Here is a 16,849-nt window from a genome sequence, read left to right as displayed (position 1 = left end):
TAATTATATGTAATATTCTGGCAATATTCGCAATTAAATTTGTAAAAAAAATTAACGTTAAATAAGCCTGTAGGAGAAAAAATCGCTATTGTTGCGGCTCCCGTGTGAACGTACTAGGACTATACGCCGATGCGATAGCCGATTCAAGTTCGATAAATTAAACAATGCGGCTTGTTTTTTCGGCTAATTCAGTTTTTAAACGCCTGCTGCACACGGAAATTGCCGGAAAGTATGCCAAACAGCAGCCGCGCAATCTCAAGGGGCGGAGCAAGAGCTCCCAGGAGTGGCTCACCCGCCAGCTGGCCGATCCCTACGTGGAGAAGGCCCGCATGATGAACTACCGCTGTCGGAGCTCTTTCAAACTGTTGGAGATTGATGACAAATACGGAATCCTGCGACCCGGGGACACCGTTTTGGACTGTGGAGCAGCACCTGGCAGCTGGACACAAGTGGCCGTGGAACGGACGAATGCCAATGGAAAGCAGGAGCGGGCTCCACTGGGAGCCGTCTTCAGCATTGACTTGTTGCATTTCCATGCTGTGCCTGGTGCCACAATCTTCGGCGGAATGGATTTCACCTCCTCCCTGGCGCAGAAGCGACTTAAGGAGTCATTAAAGGATAAAAAGGTCAATTGTGTCCTGTCCGACATGGCGCCCAATGCCACAGGAGTTAGGATGTTGGACCAGGAGAGCATCACGAACCTCTGCTACGAAGTGCTCCGCTTTGCATTGGCCATGTCCGCCCCACAGGCCCATCTGGTGGTCAAGGTGTGGGACAATGGCGATGTGCCCAAGCTGGAGCGCGACATGCTGAGGTTCTACGAGAAGGTGAAGCGGGTAAAACCACGAGCCAGTCGCGGAGATTCTGCGGAGCACTTCCTGGTGGCCAGGAACTTTAAGGGAACAGCTGATAGTTAACTAATAACTTAACTAGCGCATAATAATTGGTTTCATAAACTCGTTGTTAAATTTATAGTTCATAATTAATAAGATAAATAAAGGGGAGTGTTACGTTTTAACTCCATTTGTAATCTGTGTTATGAAAAGTCTACATTGACCCTAGAGTCTTTAAAATGGTATTTTTTACGAATACAAATTTTTATTAAAACTACTTGCCAATTTAGTCTCTTATATAAATCAAAAAATCTCAACCCATTTTATTTAATATAGATAACATAAAAATATAGAGCATTAATAAGAGACCAATTTGTATAAACTAGTTTAAGTTTGGTGCTCCTTGTGCTTGTAGTGAGTAAGGTGATTGATCATTTCGTACAGCCACTTGGGCTGATCGTGGGGAGCCATGTGCCCGGCATTGCGCACCATGATCTCCACCAGATGTCCAGCGTGCTTTACATAGCCGGCAACCTCCCCGTCAATGCGCCAGATTTCACGGGGAGCCACTTTGTACTTGTCCGAGCCGGGGAACTTAAGGTGGTTGAGATAATTACGGGTCAGTGGATAGGCCACAATAATGTCCAGTTGACCGCTGTAGATGCACACAGTATAGTGGGCCAGTAGTTCGGCTATCCACGGGGCCACAGTGTCCATCACATCCTTCTTCAAGTGCAGTTCCACCTTGTTCTCCTTGTCCAGGTCGTGGAATGGCTTATTGCCCACATGGATGGCCCGACGAGTGGCACCTGCCTGCAGGAAGTTACCCAAGATGCCGCCATCATCCTCATGAGTTTTTAGGTAGTTGTAGTACCAGTTGTAGCCGGTAAGGTTGCTAAACAGTGAACCATTAGTCAGATCCCCGTTGATCAGGGAATCAAAAACGTCGAAGGCGCACTCCATGTCATGCTTTTCGATGCAGGCGGCTCCCTTGGCTTCGGCATCGTGGAAGCTCTGCAGACCGTGCTCGTCGATCAGACCCAACTGGTAGAGATAGTCGCCATACTTGAGCTGGTGTAGGGGATCAGAGAGTCCATTTCCGATGGCAACGCCCTTGAGTGGCACATAAACTCGCGTTTCGATGGCGTTCTGCACCTTGTGAATGTGGTAGGCCAAAGCGGGTACATACTTTCCAGCATACGACTCTCCGGTGACCCAGAATCCTGAGGAATTGCTCCACTCAAAGAGTTCGTACAGCTGCATCACAGCCTCGTGGAGATCGCGACCCACATCCTTCTCGTTCTTAGCATAACCGTTATCATTATCCGTGAAACTGAAGCCAGTGCCCACGGGATTGTCGATGTAGATGAGGTTGTGCGTCTTGCTCCAGGTGTAGTTACGCTTTTGGGGCTTTCCATGGCCGTCCAGCTCCAGGGGTCCATTCTCCGTGAACAAACCGAACAGGGATGAAGCACCTGGACCGCCCTGCAGCCACAGGACCACTGGCGCATATTCTGGCTCCTGCTCGGCGGGGAAGTACCAGAAGAACATGTTGGAGTTATAGCCAGGATCCACGGTCAGGTAGCCGGAGTAGCTCTCCACTCCGTGGAACTGGGATCCTGCGACGCGAGCAAGTTTCTTTACGTCTTCATTGGGTATCGATTTGTTGTTGATCAGGGGCGTAAGAAATAGGGGCTCCCCAGGATCGACTTCATCCTCGAAGAACCGGAAGCGAGGATACGGATTGATGAAGCTCCGCCTGTAGGGGCGTTCCCCTTGATCCCCTTGAGCTCCACATATGGCGACTATAGCCGCAATAATTAAAAATGCGCAATGAGTTGCAGTTTTCATTGTCCGACTGCGCTGTTTCGACTGAAAAAATCAACGGAACTGTCAGTGGCTGCTTTGTTTCGGCTTCGAATGGATGTTTACGCCCCGACCTACTCACCGATCGGCCGATAAGGGGTATATATCAGTTCTTCCGCTCTGCCTTTCTTATTTTTTCGCTGAGCCGGCAAAAAACTTTCACACTGATTAGACAATGATTTTTCAGTGTAGCCGCAGCGGTCGAATGACAGAGTTGTCGATCATTCCCAATATAACAGTTTTTATTTAGTTCAGGGAGATTTTTATAACAGACGTGGGGTAGCTTAACTGAAACGAAACTTTGATAAGGAGCAGTTAATTATTTATTTAAAATTAAATAATAAAATACCATTTTAAAAGCTAACGACTTTTTGAACTTTTTTATTATGAATAACCTTTGGGAATCCCCTTATTAATTTAAAATGACCGTTGATATTTGAATTTTTCTCATATAGTATAGAAAGTTCCGAAATTAATAAAGCAAGCAAATAACCTTTTATGGCGGCTTTAACCAACCTACAACAGTAAACTCTCTAAAGTATATCACATTTTTGATTCCTATCGAATACGAATAAATTCTTAATCGAGTACCAAGTCAGATTGCTAGAAGGCAATCGATAAGAAACATTTATCCGGCAACGCCCGGGCTTTTTGTGTCAAAATTGTTAGTTAGCCGCATCTGATTTTCCAGCAGTACACAATGTCAGTCGCCGACACCCTCGAATACGTGACCCTTGGCAATCCTGTCAGCAAGATGGTCGCCTCCTCCGCATCCGCATTGCTCCGGACCATCGTAACTAATCAAATTTTCCGACTCTACGTTCCGGGTGCTCCTTACTAATTATCGTTTTCTTGACCGCAGGGATTACGCCCGAAGAAAGTAGCAGTACAGGACACGAACATGTCACTGCATCCTTCCGCGCAGAGCTACGCGCATTCACATGGATCAATGTACGGCCTGGCCGGCAGCTACTACCACTTTGTGCGGCTGGCCGGGATTGGCGGGGCGTCGGCCATCTTTATGGGCGCCTACTGCAAGTACATCCTTAAGGATGTCAGCGATCCAAAGGAGCAGGTGGACTCACAGGCATTCGCCGATGTGGCCAATCGCATCCACTTTCTGCACTCTTTTGCCATGATGGCCATGCCACTGGCCCACTACCCCGTGCTTGTAAGTTTGAAATGCGGGAAGTCCCGGAAATCGTCTTTAGATTTTGCTTTAGGGAGCTTTATTGTTCTGATACGAACGCCCCAAAATTATTTTGTACTATTTCAGTAATTATAATTTATCCTAATTTTTTAAAAGGAAGCCATTGTAAAGCAATTATAACGAAAATCATCTGCGTGGAGCGCCATTTTTAAATTATGAAGCTTTTAAAACATAGACCGAAATTCTCCCCGTATAAGCAAATTTTTGTTCAACTTAAAGGGTTATATAACTGTCACATATTCCTAAAACATTTAGGCCCAACTTTTCATCATTTTGATAGGATAAATGTAGCTTGCAAACTAGTTAGGTTGCACTAATGATAATATGAAAGAAAACACGCCTTAACTTAAAAATGAATGTGTCTAAGATTAAAACAAAATAATGTTTTTCTTTACAATCCTTTTAACAAATCCAAGCGAAACACCAAAAAACACAACTTCTAATATCGATCTCGATCGTATTCTGTTTATTAGTAAAGCTTTTGTTTGCCGGTTTTTGTCCCTTACATAAACTCTGTGTAAAGTTAGATCTGTGAACGGAATTTATAACAACTCGCGTTACTCTCGAATCAAAACTCCAACATTGATACTCGTATAATTGACACTCTGCTTAGCTAATCTAATGCGCTGATTGACATTACAAAAATTGAGCTATGAATGAATATTGATTTCGGCCAAGCGCACCAAGTTACTTCTTTCTTCTGCTATATATATATATAGTATATTCATGTTGTATATGAAATGTTTCCAAAGCTAAAGCTAAATGTTCAACAACCACTAATTGCAGCTTACAAAGTAATTTTCAATACCACACACGATACTTGTATAATTGCATTAATTCGGATAATTCTTAGTTTTGTGATATGAGCAGGTTCATAGCTGATATGGGTATGGGGTCTTGGGTAGGAATTTGTTAATTTACTTCAATATTACAATTGTATTTAAAAATGTACCAAAAAGGCATAGATTCTCGTTTGTTTGCTATTATTTTGTAATTGGTTTTTGTTGTTATCAGCCTTATTCGATAAGTAAAATTTGGAGCTTGCTCGCGCTCCATTTTGTTTAGGTTAAAGCCAACAACTAAAGCTAACATCAAAATATGCACACAAAACTCTTGCCGCCTTTGCTAACTTCTTCTAATCTTACATTAAACTATGACTAAAGGGCCTGTTCCTGGTTTTTTTTCTTGGAATTTTTGTATCTTTTAAAAGTAAATGCATTTTTAGATAAAGTTACTGAATTAACATTGGTTAAACCTGAAATGGTTAAAGAGTTTTTAAATCGGTGCTTTCTTGCTGGTAAAATAAATTTTCTTTTTCTTAAGTACTGTATTTGTAATTATTTGATTCCTGACTGTGGACATTTATTTCCTATAAATTCATTTTTCTGCCTCAAGTATAATTTGGTAAGGTTAGTATCCTAAAATTGTTTGGTTACAATAATCGTTAGATTTCACTTCGATTTTTATCCGAATGTAGAGGAAGATGGAACAGGCCAATACATGACTTTTATTATTTTAACTAAAATAAATATTTTTCTCCCGCAGACTGGGACTTTGATGATTACGGGCACGATGTTATTCAGCGGTTGCATGTACTATCGTGCTTTGACTGGGGAAAAGCGGCTGCAGCCGTACGCGACCGTCGGAGGATTCTGTCTGATGGCCGCGTGGCTGACGCTGGTCCTGTAGGATGTGCGGGAAGGGAGACTACTTATGTATATCTTATATATCTAAATAGCACATACTGAACAGTTATGTAGTCGAAGAGGCAACAAAAGCTATGCCAAGTTTAACATACAACATCAGCTAAAAATGAATCTCGTGTCTGTGTTTCTCTCACTGCGACAGGCAGTAAGTTACAATAAATATACTTAGTTTTAAAGTGAACTCTAGGAGGGCTTTGCAGCTAATGGAAGATACTTTTGAGTTAAATGCTTACAATTTCTTAGAGTATTAGCCGAATGTAAATCGCGAAAATAAAAGAAACAAAATAAAAATATGTTAACAAAAGAACCAACCGAGCTGTTACATTTATTGTATACCTGTACATTAATAAATTACTATAAAAACACACATATATTAATACTAGGCGCAACATTTCATAGAATTCTCTTTTAGTTTTTTTCTTTTTTTTGGGTTTTGTTTTTTTTTTGTTAAGGTTGTTATTGTCGTTTTACTGGAACACATAATACAAATGCAATGCGACCTTTTGAAGGCCAATGCACAAAGTTCAGCTAAAATTAATTTTTGCAAAATTTGCATTTCATATCATTCTTTGTTTAAGGTATAAAAACGTTTACTCCCTACGCTCGTCTAACATCAGCTTATTGTCTTGCTGTTTGATTTCTTATCAGTTTCCTAGTTTTATACACCTGACTAACAATTAATTTGATTTGTACACATATTGTAAAAAATTCCTCAGCGGCGGCTGCTCAGTGTTGATGTCTGCTGGTGCCGCTGATGCTGTGCTATCCTAATAACTTCTGCTTAGAGGCCTCCGCAAAGAGGAAGGTCTTCTGAATGCCCGCATTGGCCGCCGGATGATTCGTAATTGGTTCCAGTATCTTAAGTATGTAGTCTTTAAAAGCCTTTGGCACGGCGAAATGTCAAGAATCCTTCTTGAGTCGCAGGTTGTCATCATGGGCCTGAAAGAGTTACGATAAGAATGAAAATAAAAATAATAGGTATTTAAGTAAACCCACCTTCTGTGCAACCTTAAGCAGGGCATCGAAAGTGGAGTCTCCCGTCTGCTTCACCATGCTGTGGAACACCTTCTTCTCGCTGGTTGTTAATAACTCGAACGGAGAACCGAACTCCACTGCCTTTCCAGCATCCATGACCAGTACCTTGTCCGAATCCATCACAGTGTGCAGACGATGGGCGATCGTGAGCACCGTGCAATCCTTGAATTTGTTCCTAATCGTCGTCTGAATAAGAGCATCCGTTTGCGGGTCCACATTAGCCGTAGCCTCATCCATCACGAGGATGCGATTCTCGCGGAGAATGGCCCTAGCCAAGCACACAAGCTGGCGCTGGCCCACGCTGAAGTTGGTGCCACCCTCGGATATCTTGCTCTGCAAACCACTGGGAAGATCGGCCACCACTTGCTTGAGCTTCACCTCCTCCAGAGATTCCCACAGTTTGGCGTCGCTATACTCGTCGAAGGGATCCAGATTGTAGCGCATTGTGCCAGAGAATAGTACTGGTTCCTGGGGAATAATGGAGATCTTGCTGCGCAGATCGTGCAGTCCCAAGTCGTTGGTGTCGCGCCTGTCAATAATGATGGCGCCCTCGTTGTAGGACAGCCGGAAAAGAGCGTTGATCAGGGAGGATTTGCCGGCACCAGTACGTCCCACAATGCCCACCTTCTCGCAGCCCTCGATGGCAATGTTCAGGGATCGGAGCACATAGTCGGCTGCCTTGTCGGGGAAGTACTTCAGCGACAGGTCGTCGAACACGATCTTTCCATCCTCTGGCCAATCCTTTGGCGGCTTCTTGTTTGGCTTAGACTCGAAGTCTCCCTCCGGCTCCAGATCCTCATACTCCACCACTCGCTCCACCGCCGTCATTGTATTCTCAAGTTCTGCTGACTGCCGCATGCCCCACTGCACCATACCGGTCATGCCCATTGCCTGCGTGATGGCCAGACCCACATCACCTCCGTTTTCCGGGGAGAATAGGAAAAAGCTCAGTGTGATAACAGCGATATAGACGACACACACACAGTCCAGCCAATATCCAAAGGCGCGACTCGTGGCGAGGAACATGTAGTAGCCTGAGCTGTGCATATCCTGGTAGTTGTCGAACTCGGCAATCAGTTCCTTTTGTGCTCCAAACGCTCGGATGGTGGCCAACCCATTTAATGAAGCACTCAAGTGTGAGTAAATGGGTGAACGGGCTGTGGGAATCGAGTTATTGGATTAGATATTAAGTAATAATTTTTTTATAATTATAGTGGAAGAACTTAATCGAAAAGTTGAAGTAGATTTAATAAGAGTTTCTCTTTTCTATTAGTTCCACCACTTTTTAAAATATATTAAAGAGTTTCACTTACTGACAGCTTCGAGGCGCTTAACATCTCGGGATGTATTCAAATAGAAGACGCGTAGGAAGTAAAAGATAATCACAAGGAAAGCCGTGGCCAGGATATACCACACATTTACAATACACAGGACCACTACGATGCCGAGAATGGCGAGGAAGATTTGCATTACGTCCATCATCACAGAGGGAAGGATCTCGTCCACCTGACCCAAATCCTTGGAGAATCGGTTAAGGATGCGGCCGGATGGATTCGTGTTGAAGAAGTGCATCGCCGCCCGGGTCACACCTTGGAACATGGTATTGTGCAGCGTCGTCGAGCTGCGCATGGCCAGGTAGAAGAAGAGCATGCTCCGCACCAGCGAGAAGACAATTACGGAAACGTTAATGCCGGTGAAGTAGTAGATATCTACTGGGTCAGTGTCCGCGTTGATGCGGGTTTCGGGGAAGGCGCGTCGCAATCGAGCCATAAATGTGTCGCGTTCGGCCTCACCATTTTTGTTAACCCTAAAATGGAAAGTTCGTGGGTTAAAAAAAGCTAAGAAAGGAATGTACCGAAGACTTACCAGTAAGACAAGAACATATCGCCACCAGAGGCCAACACCTGGGCACCGATGCAGAAGAAAGCGAACACGATAAACAATCCGTAGCCATTCGCTCCAAAGTATTTCTTGTAGAGCTTCATACCGATTTGTCCCTCCACGCGACCCTCCTGCGTCTGCATGGGCGACTCGGCTGCCATGGACTCGGCGGTGGACTCCATGGAGGAGATGCTGCCGTGACGGTCGCGCAACTTGCTGTTCTGCCGCGAGAGGCTCTTCTTGTCCGCAGCATCGCCGCCACCCTCATCCTTCTTACTGGGATCTGACAGCATCTTAGCAAAGTCCAGACCGCTGTTGGCCATCGACTCATAGGTGCCCATTGCGCTGATCTTACCCTTGTCCATGATCACAATCACGTCGGCCTGCTCCAGGAACTGCAGTTGATGGGTCACAAGCAGTACGATTTCCTCCCGCAGGAAGCCACGCATGCACTGGTCGAAGAGATGGCGTCCAACATGGGTGTCCACGGCACTGAGCGGATCATCTAGTAGATAAATATCGGCCTTCCGGTAAACAGCTCGGGCCAAACTGATACGCGCCTTTTGTCCGCCGGAGAGAGAGGCTCCCCGCTCGCCAACAATCGTCTTATCCGCATACGGCAGCAGTTCGAAGTCCCGCTCCAAGGCACACTTCTTGACCACAGTGCGATAGCGATGCTTGTCCATGGGCAGTCCGAAGAGAATGTTCTGGCGCACGGTGCCGGTGAAGAGCCACGGCTCCTGTGAGGCGTACGAGAGACTACCGTTTACCTTCACCGAACCAGAATCGGGATTCAGTTCACCCAGCACAGCCTGAATCAAGCTGGATTTGCCGGAACCCACAGGCCCGATGACAGCCACCAGTTGGCGTGGCTTGAACTTTAGGGATATATTGTCCAGCGTGTTGTCCGTGCTCTTCTGATCCCACTTGGCCTTCAGTTTGCTGATGATGATACCATGCTCCGCTTCGCTGCTGCGCCGACTGTTGGGCTTCAGGACACCAGTGGTCTGGGCCACAGCAGGCTCTGAAATAAGTCCTGCCTTGCCCAGCTTCTGCTCGTCGAGATCCTCCGATTTGTCGCGCACCTTTGTCTCCTCGTGCAGCATGAAAGTCTGAATACGGCGGATCGAGACCAAAAGCTCGGCAAACTGGGAGATGCCCATGGGGAAGTACACGGTCATGGTGTTGCGCAGGATATTGTAGTAGGCGGTGATAACGAAGGCCTTCTCGGCGGTCAGAAGCTTTCCAAGCAGCACGAATCCCACCAAGCTTACAAACACCGATATCCTCGTCACGAACATAATGAAACTTTGCAATGTGCCTCGGATGTAGTTCACATTTCGGATGGCGTTCATCTCCTTGGTGCGCACATAGTTGATCATCTTGCTGAAGGGGATCTCCCATGCGTACATCTTGATCACCTGGATGCCCGAGATGATCTCGTTCATCATGCGCACCCGTTCATCCGTCCGCAGAGCCGTCTTCAATCGCAGCACCGATGTCTTCTTGCCCAGATAAGCTTGCAGAGGTATAAACAGCAACATCACGGCCACGCCAAAGAAGGCAGAGATACCAATCTATGGAAGAAAGGGATATTACTACAGTATAATTTTTCTATAGCAAACATCTTTTAAGCTAATCTGTCCAAATTTATTAGCTTCTTAAGATTTATCATCCTTTGATTATCATACTTCATTTTACAGATAATAATTAAAATATTGCTTAAGTCAACTTTTATAATTTCTTTTGAAGTTGGTTTGACAAGTGGTCACAACAATGTTACAAAAATATGTATTTATTGGTTTTGCTTTAACATGTTAAGTGCTTTGACTCAAGAGCCAAGCGCAATCTAATTTAAGAAGATAGCCCATAAAAAAATCATGGTAATTTAAGTTTTTTAATCAAAATAAAATTAATTCAAATAACCAGATAATTTCTGTTATTTCGATTGAGTAAATATCTAAGATAACTTACCTCCCTGTACATAAGATATGTGATAATGCCGATCTCCACGGGACCCAGCCATAAATAATTCATGTGAATGACGGAGAGATCAAGCCGGCCCACATCATTCGAGATGAGATTGACCACCTGACCAGTGGTGGTATCGCCCAGTGCCACTCGACTCAAGCGCAACGCCTTCCGATATATCATGCCTGCGGGGCAATCATTATTCATGTGTCACAAAGGGAGCAATCTCCTCCTCCCCGAAATTACTTACTTGTCATGGCTATTCTGGCCTTCATGCCGACATGGAACATGCCCAGCATGTAGGGATGCATGAAGAGTACGTTGCAGGCGCTCGTCAAGATCACGCCCAGGGCGTAGAGATATGCCTTCGTCTGGTTATCGCCTTCCTGGTTGCTCGCGTCCGCATAGTAGGCCACCAGACCGCCCAGGAACAGCGGCTGGGTAACTCTGCAATGGGTAGGGCGGGAGTGGGTTATAAATCAGCCAGATGTCTGGGGGTGGGCGGGGCAGAGGCAGCTTACCGGAAACCGATCTCCAAGATGAAGAGGACCAGGCCTAGACCTGCCAGGCGCCAGCCGAACACGTTCATCGAGGCCTTCAGCAGGCTGGGGGTCTTCTTCTTTTTGCGCTTCTTCTCGACCTCCTTCTCCCACGCCTCGCTCAGCTTGCTGCCCAGGTGATCTGGAAAGTATAGAGATTGAGATATCAACAAGGTGCACCCAGCCCATGTGCAGATAATAAATTACGCCTGACGGAACAACAAGGCACGATGGCATGTAATTGACCGTTCATACCGCAGTGTTTAAAGATGCTATAGAAATAAACATCCATGACTTAAGTTATTTTCTGTTCCCACAACAGCTGGAAGTTTAGTTTTAAACTAAAATAAAATAGATATAGATAGATATAAATAGGTCACATACATATATGTAGCTATTCCCAGTAGAAAAATCCAATTATAGTTTTTTTACTTTTTGAATATATTAATATTCTGAGTGCGAATACAAACAATTAAAAGTAAACAAATCTATTATTGGATTTTTATACTGGTGTTTTTTGTGTGAGCTTATCATCATTTAAATTCTCTATGTAATGACACTTATCATTGTATAAACCCTTCAAATTGTCAAGTTGGGAAAATCCGAGAGATAATATACAGATATGTATGACAGTTTTGTTGTGGAACTCATAAAATTGATGTTATCTCTGCAGCAATAGACATCTTTACGTCATCACTTTTGTGAAGTTAATAGCACTTCATTTCATCATTCAAGTTTAACTTTATATTACCTCATTAAATTAAGCATAAAGTTCCATACATGGAAACCTAAAATGTAATTGCAGTTAATAAATTAAAATTAAATTAAAAATCAAAGAGGTTGTACCTCAATTCAATTTGAAAATGAAGGTTCAACTAATCAATATATAATCAACAGAGGATTATTATTAAGTATTTCATGTGAGCAAAAAACTAGTCTGGTTATGGATTGCAAACTACTGTAACTGATGGCCATAGTGACTAACAGTTTTGCGATTATTTCGACCTTAATTGTGGGCAATAAATCCAGTAAATTGTCATATCTTGTGATTTGGTTTAACAATAAATTATGGCTTGCAACACAAGCAAACACAAATGCTGGTCAGCTGCCAGCTGCATTACCTCCAATCGATCTTATCGACCGGGAGATTCCACAACCCAATACCATTCCATATGGGGATTCTGATTTCGGCACTTCCGCAAGGCTTAAACCTGCCTTGAAGGGCCTTAGATTGCACACCGATTAGCAACTGAAACCAAAGTTTGAGCTTCACATTTGATATTGTTTGCATATGTGTTATTATTATTGGCGTAGTATAAGCCCCAAGGGTACCATCCACTTAATATAGGGGCCCATTTATTATGGGTAAGTAAATAAGCCTGAGTAGCTAATTGCGTATACAATATCGGGAGTGTAGAAAGTGTTATCAAATATTTTGGACAGTAAATTCAATTAATTGTGGCTAGCGGACGTTGTCAAAGATATGGAATTTGTCACTTTTCGGGGTACTTCCAAAGTTTTGAATGAGGAAATCAAAGGTCTAAATGTGCCAGATTGGATACCGCTATCTGTGGCGATCGTAATTTCAATAGGAATGAGTGATGGTGCAGAATGTGTGTATCCAAGGCCTATCTTATCTTCCGGATTAGGCCCAGTTATAGTTCCGCCTAAGGATCTCAATGACAGAGTAGTATATGGTGCAAATAGCAATAAACCAGACGTGATATGCACGGAAATCTAATCGCAACTTCCTCTTTAGAGAAGAGCCCTTCAATGCTCGCTGATCCTTCGAACTCACGGAATAACCGAAAGCTTTTACAACCACAAATTGTGGGCGCATGCTAAGCCCTATCTAATCGAAATCGTCGGCCGCCTTGAAGTGTCTTCCCAGCACTTCATTTGCGAGAGTGTCTGAATAGTAGAGATAGTGAGGAAAATATGCGGTTTAGTCGATTATATAAGTTAAAGACTACAGCTGGGACAGCAAGGAAATGTCGGGTATCAGGGATTTCACACGCGACTAATGTCCATCTTTAGGAACCACTTGAAAACTGGGCAAAGGGCGATGAAATCGAAACTCGAATGATTGTTGCACCCCAGAAGTGAAGAGTGCATGGTGAGAAGTAGTTTTAATAGGTGACTAATAAATGGGATATAGTCACCAAGTAACACCCAATCACCTTTTATTGAAATCTATTGCCAAGTGACGTCACGTATGGCTTAATCTGGCATACGTGCTGATAAGAAATTTTTCTCTCATTCAAAACTCCTTGAGGCCAAAAGCAACTTATCTTTAATAATTCAATTAATTTGATTATCGGCTGGTCTGCAGATATAGCCATAAATTATCTTGGGCTCAATGGTAACGAATTTATTATGCAAGGCACGAAGGCAGGTCTTTTTTGGTTCTTTCGCACTGAGACTAAACCCTATTAAAACTCACCTGACTTGTGCTCCTGTAAGGCCCTGTATAAATCGTTTTCATCCAAGGTCTTTTTGCGCCCCTTGAAGAATGTGGGCATGGCAAAGCTGTGGGGAATAAAAAGTTTGGATTAATAAGGATAAAAAGGAAGTCAGGTTTATTCGGAAACTTACCAGAACATCAAGGATGAGAAGATGTTCGACGTCTCGCGCGGATTCTCCGGCAGTTCATCGGCTTTCATTGACTGCATTTTGGTCGTTTTCTAATTCTATCGATTTACAAACTTTAGGTTCGCGGTCATTGGTCGGAGTGTATCTCCTCTACAGGTGCCTCTGCAATGGGATTTAAACAGAATAAAATAAATATCTTTTATTTTTCTGACCCCAAACGGATCCCACTTAATGTGTCCAATCTACAGATTGTGGACGCATGATGATTACGCGGGTTTTCGTTCTTTTGTTATTTCAACTATTTTTATTAGCGGTTTGTTTTCGTTTGAGGCGATAAAAACGACGTGGTAAACATGGCCTATATAATTTCTTGAAAATCAAATTGATTCACACAAATTTTCATTGGTATAATGAACATATTGTTTTTTTTTGTTTAGATCCACTTTTATGTACAAAATGCACCTGTATTATATTGGGCTTAAAAATTATTGCAGCTATAAGACAACCTCTAAAAATTCTAATATTGGATGGATGCTTTTTAGTTGAAAATTTGGTTTATTTAGTTTCCACAGCATCGATAATAATTTAAATGTAATCCATCTCGAGTTTGGTGGATTCATTTTAAAATTAGAAAAATGAATTGCATCTTGACATGAATTTAAATACCAATTTTAAGTATATCACTTTTAAATGTTTGATGAAAGATGTTTTTTTTTCATTACATAAATAACCGGCTGGCTTAGCCATTTTTTTTGTAAGTTCCTGCAACCGATATGTAATAGTAATCACTTGGTTTCCACGCGCAACACATTTTACTAATGGGGAAATCCTTTTTTCGAAGACTCACGGTACTTTTCCACCTGGCGGATCAGATCCGGTGCCAGCTTCTAGTTAAAACTTAATGGCGCTAGCCATGAATGCACGTTTCTTTTATAGGCGTTTCAAAAACGAACACCGACCCACACCAGTGCACACCGTATTATCAGGAGATCGTCGGAGAGCGAAAGAGAGAGGTTTTGTGAGAGATAAGAACGATGCTTTCACCCACACTCCCACGATCGGGAGAGCAGTTCTCAACGCTCTCCTCTCTTGTTTGCTGTTGCTCCTGGTGGCGTTATCACACTTCGGATTTGTTTATATTTGCCCAGGTTAAACTTTGTTTTTACCTCTCTTTCGCGGGCGCAGCAGGCGGTGGATGCGGAAAATAGTGTGCAAAGGAAACCGAAAAAAATCCAAAAGTGGGGGCAAATCAATAGGACAACAAACGGGACTCCTATTGCGGTGCTCTTCTCGGTGCTGGTAAAAGTGCCTTTCTCTTGCCCACAGGACACTCAAAAATAATAGTTCGCCGTTCTATTTGTTGTGTGCTGAATTTACAAAGTTGTGCAGTGAAAAACATAAAAAACGTTAAACAAGTTCCAGTGCGTGCGCGTCGGATCTGCGCAGAGATGAAAAGCGGGCTGTCAAAACCAGAACGGAAAACTGGCAGATGCACAGTTGTTCACGAAAGTATCTGTCCTAGCACACGTCTATGCATGTCCGATTTTGTAAAAGCATCAAAACTACTCTCAAAAAAAAAAAATGGATACATCTTAGAAATTTATATTACTTATTTTAAGCTTCTAGTGCCGCCTACTCAGTATCTAGTTTCAATAAATGTCTGCTAGCTACAATGTTTTTAGTGTTGGAAAAGGTACTAGTACCTTTTAGTTGCAAAATTAAGTACATACATATTTAAATAACACAATGAAGCATTTAAAAAATTTTTGTACAATTTTTTTTTAAAGAAATACAACCGAATGTAAATATAAATAAATAAATACTTAATGCACAATCCTTTTTCCATCCTGTTAGTATTAATATAACCACAAAATTGTAACATTTTCTTTATTTACAAGTTTTTTATACTGTTTTAACAAACATTTGGCTGGCCTTATACATTTTTGACCATACAGTTCATGGACTTACAAATGTGTTAACTTATCAGAGGTTTCAAGGAAATGCATCATTAAATCTAGACATTGTTCAGGGTTATGAAACCGCAGCTCTCCTCCGCACTGTCTTCGGTGGGCAGGTAAACGATCTCCTCGTAAACATTCTCTTCTACAACTGCATATTCTATCATTTCGAAGCCGGGTTCTATTTGCACCACTCCATCGATCTCATCCAGGGTATTTACTCCAATTTGCTCCTGCAAGGCTTCAGTCTCCTCCAGGCCAACTAACTCCTCCACACCATCGATGTTGTCCAGGGCATTTGCCACCTCGAAGTCATCTGCCTGCTCTAGGGCATCAAACTCTGCCTGCATTTTGGTGAGATGCCTTGTCGACTGCAGGTGACGAACGAAGCAGAATCTTCTGGCCGTCTTGTACTGACAGGGCGCGCACTCCAAAGTGGCGCTAATTTCGTGGAAGACATCCCTCTGGTTGTCATATTCTTCTTCTGTCTCCTCAAAACTCTGTACCATGTTTTGCTCCCCCTGTGGCACATACTCTATGAACTCGTTAGCTCTCTCCATGTTTTGCCTATGCTCTTGGGACTTATTGTGCGTTTCTAGGTAGAATTGGTCTGTGGTGTTGTAATCGCAGGCTGTGCAGGTGTACAGGATGGCATCGGTGTCCTGTGATAAATCCGCTCTTTTCCTACTCTTCATGGAACTTTCTGTCTTATCAGCCTTGTCCATCAGCTTTTCGCATTCATCCAGCTCCTTCATAATGTGGCGCCTCGACTCTTTGTGCCGCACGAAACTGAATCTTTTGGCTGTGGTGTAGTCACAGAGTGGACACGAGAACACAGAAGGCTCGAGGAAGTCATCGGATTCGGATTCGTCGGATCCGAATTTCTCCAGCACGTGTTTCTGTGTGCGCTTGTGGCGCTTTAAGTCCCTCCTTCTGTTGGTGGAATAATTACAACCGTTAATGTTGCAGATCAGTCGCTTTAATGTCACTGGCTTGGCATTGTCCTGATTCTCTGGCGGCGGTTTAATACTCAAAACTAAAAACAAACATATTTTGTACCTTAATCCACCAGACTTTGAAATTCCGCTACTACTTACATTCCATTTCATCCTGGTAGATGAAATCGAGGGCCTCTATCTTCAGAGTTTCGGTGACGTCGTATGACTGCGACATCTTCGGCTCTTTGGTTCCTGATATTTAATAATACAAATAATAATAAATCAACAATAGTTTATGATGCTACCATCATGTCCAAGCT

At 43.2% G+C, this 16,849-nt stretch overlaps 5 protein-coding genes across 7 annotated transcripts; 2 read left to right on the top strand and 3 right to left on the bottom strand.

Annotated features, from left to right (window-relative positions):
* Positions 1 to 143: 143 nt before the first annotated feature.
* Positions 144 to 1,023, top strand: LOC108052876 (rRNA methyltransferase 2, mitochondrial). Its single transcript, XM_017135397.2, has one exon. The coding sequence runs from the start codon at positions 165 to 167 to the stop codon at positions 915 to 917; it is 753 nt and encodes a 250-aa protein (XP_016990886.1). The 5' UTR covers positions 144 to 164; the 3' UTR covers positions 918 to 1,023.
* A 95-nt stretch (positions 1,024 to 1,118) lies between these two features.
* LOC108052875 (venom serine carboxypeptidase) lies at positions 1,119 to 2,914 on the bottom strand. Of its 2 annotated transcripts, none has more exons than XM_017135395.2 (2): positions 2,782 to 2,914; positions 1,119 to 2,705 (listed from the first exon to the last, which is right to left on the bottom strand). In XM_017135395.2, exon 2 carries the CDS (start codon positions 2,682 to 2,684, stop codon positions 1,221 to 1,223), a length of 1,464 nt encoding a protein of 487 aa, XP_016990884.1. In that variant the 5' UTR covers positions 2,685 to 2,705; positions 2,782 to 2,914; the 3' UTR covers positions 1,119 to 1,220. The 2 variants fall into 2 exon arrangements, with proteins under 2 accessions (XP_016990884.1, XP_016990885.1); XM_017135396.2 differs by having other exon boundaries at positions 2,774 to 2,886.
* A 402-nt stretch (positions 2,915 to 3,316) lies between these two features.
* On the top strand, positions 3,317 to 5,726 carry LOC108052862 (transmembrane protein 256 homolog). Its single transcript, XM_017135368.2, has 3 exons — positions 3,317 to 3,492; positions 3,562 to 3,870; positions 5,455 to 5,726. Exons 1-3 carry the CDS (start codon positions 3,400 to 3,402, stop codon positions 5,596 to 5,598), a joined length of 546 nt encoding a protein of 181 aa, XP_016990857.1. The 5' UTR covers positions 3,317 to 3,399; the 3' UTR covers positions 5,599 to 5,726.
* A 180-nt stretch (positions 5,727 to 5,906) lies between these two features.
* Positions 5,907 to 14,560, bottom strand: LOC108052861 (probable multidrug resistance-associated protein lethal(2)03659). Of its 2 annotated transcripts, XM_017135367.2 has the most exons (10): positions 14,481 to 14,560; positions 13,637 to 13,795; positions 13,485 to 13,570; positions 11,024 to 11,183; positions 10,753 to 10,949; positions 10,506 to 10,687; positions 8,517 to 10,108; positions 7,964 to 8,457; positions 6,612 to 7,807; positions 5,907 to 6,554 (listed from the first exon to the last, which is right to left on the bottom strand). In XM_017135367.2, the coding sequence occupies exons 2-10, from the start codon at positions 13,711 to 13,713 to the stop codon at positions 6,516 to 6,518; spliced, it is 4,023 nt and encodes a 1,340-aa protein (XP_016990856.1). In that variant the 5' UTR covers positions 13,714 to 13,795; positions 14,481 to 14,560; the 3' UTR covers positions 5,907 to 6,515. The 2 variants fall into 2 exon arrangements, with proteins under 2 accessions (XP_016990856.1, XP_016990855.1); XM_017135366.2 differs by lacking the exon at positions 5,907 to 6,554 and having other exon boundaries at positions 6,564 to 7,807.
* A 945-nt stretch (positions 14,561 to 15,505) lies between these two features.
* LOC108052853 (RE1-silencing transcription factor) lies at positions 15,506 to 16,848 on the bottom strand. The gene is made up of 2 exons (XM_017135353.2): positions 16,689 to 16,848; positions 15,506 to 16,627 (listed from the first exon to the last, which is right to left on the bottom strand). The coding sequence occupies exons 1-2, from the start codon at positions 16,762 to 16,764 to the stop codon at positions 15,648 to 15,650; spliced, it is 1,056 nt and encodes a 351-aa protein (XP_016990842.2). The 5' UTR covers positions 16,765 to 16,848; the 3' UTR covers positions 15,506 to 15,647.
* Between the last annotated feature and the right edge of the window lies 1 nt (position 16,849).

This window comes from Drosophila rhopaloa, unplaced genomic scaffold, assembly GCF_018152115.1.
Source record: "Drosophila rhopaloa isolate 14029-0021.01 unplaced genomic scaffold, ASM1815211v1 contig_178, whole genome shotgun sequence".
Taxonomy (NCBI): Eukaryota; Metazoa; Arthropoda; class Insecta; order Diptera; family Drosophilidae; genus Drosophila; species Drosophila rhopaloa.
Note: the sequence above shows the minus strand (reverse complement) of the source record. Positions and strands in the feature narration are given on the sequence as shown.

What these genes read in the sequence shown, in the direction of transcription:
- LOC108052876 (XM_017135397.2), top strand. Translation starts at nt 165, where the DNA reads ATGCGGCTTGTTTTTTCGGCTAATTCAGTTTTTAAACGCCTGCTGCAC.
- LOC108052875 (XM_017135395.2), bottom strand. Translation starts at nt 2,684, where the DNA reads ATGAAAACTGCAACTCATTGCGCATTTTTAATTATTGCGGCTATAGTC.
- LOC108052862 (XM_017135368.2), top strand. Translation starts at nt 3,400, where the DNA reads ATGTCAGTCGCCGACACCCTCGAATACGTGACCCTTGGCAATCCTGTC. An exon ending in CCGCATTGCTCCGGACCATC is followed by an intron (nt 3,493 to 3,561) that starts GTAACTAATCAA and finishes TCTTGACCGCAG; the next exon opens with GGATTACGCCCGAAGAAAGT. An exon ending in TGGCCCACTACCCCGTGCTT is followed by an intron (nt 3,871 to 5,454) that starts GTAAGTTTGAAA and finishes TTTCTCCCGCAG; the next exon opens with ACTGGGACTTTGATGATTAC.
- LOC108052861 (XM_017135366.2), bottom strand. Translation starts at nt 13,713, where the DNA reads ATGCAGTCAATGAAAGCCGATGAACTGCCGGAGAATCCGCGCGAGACG. An exon ending in TTCTCATCCTTGATGTTCTG is followed by an intron (nt 13,571 to 13,636) that starts GTAAGTTTCCGA and finishes TATTCCCCACAG; the next exon opens with CTTTGCCATGCCCACATTCT. An exon ending in GGCCAGAATAGCCATGACAA is followed by an intron (nt 10,688 to 10,752) that starts GTAAGTAATTTC and finishes ATTGCCCCGCAG; the next exon opens with GCATGATATATCGGAAGGCG.
- LOC108052853 (XM_017135353.2), bottom strand. Translation starts at nt 16,764, where the DNA reads ATGTCGCAGTCATACGACGTCACCGAAACTCTGAAGATAGAGGCCCTC. An exon ending in CTACCAGGATGAAATGGAAT is followed by an intron (nt 16,628 to 16,688) that starts GTAAGTAGTAGC and finishes GTTTGTTTTTAG; the next exon opens with TTTTGAGTATTAAACCGCCG.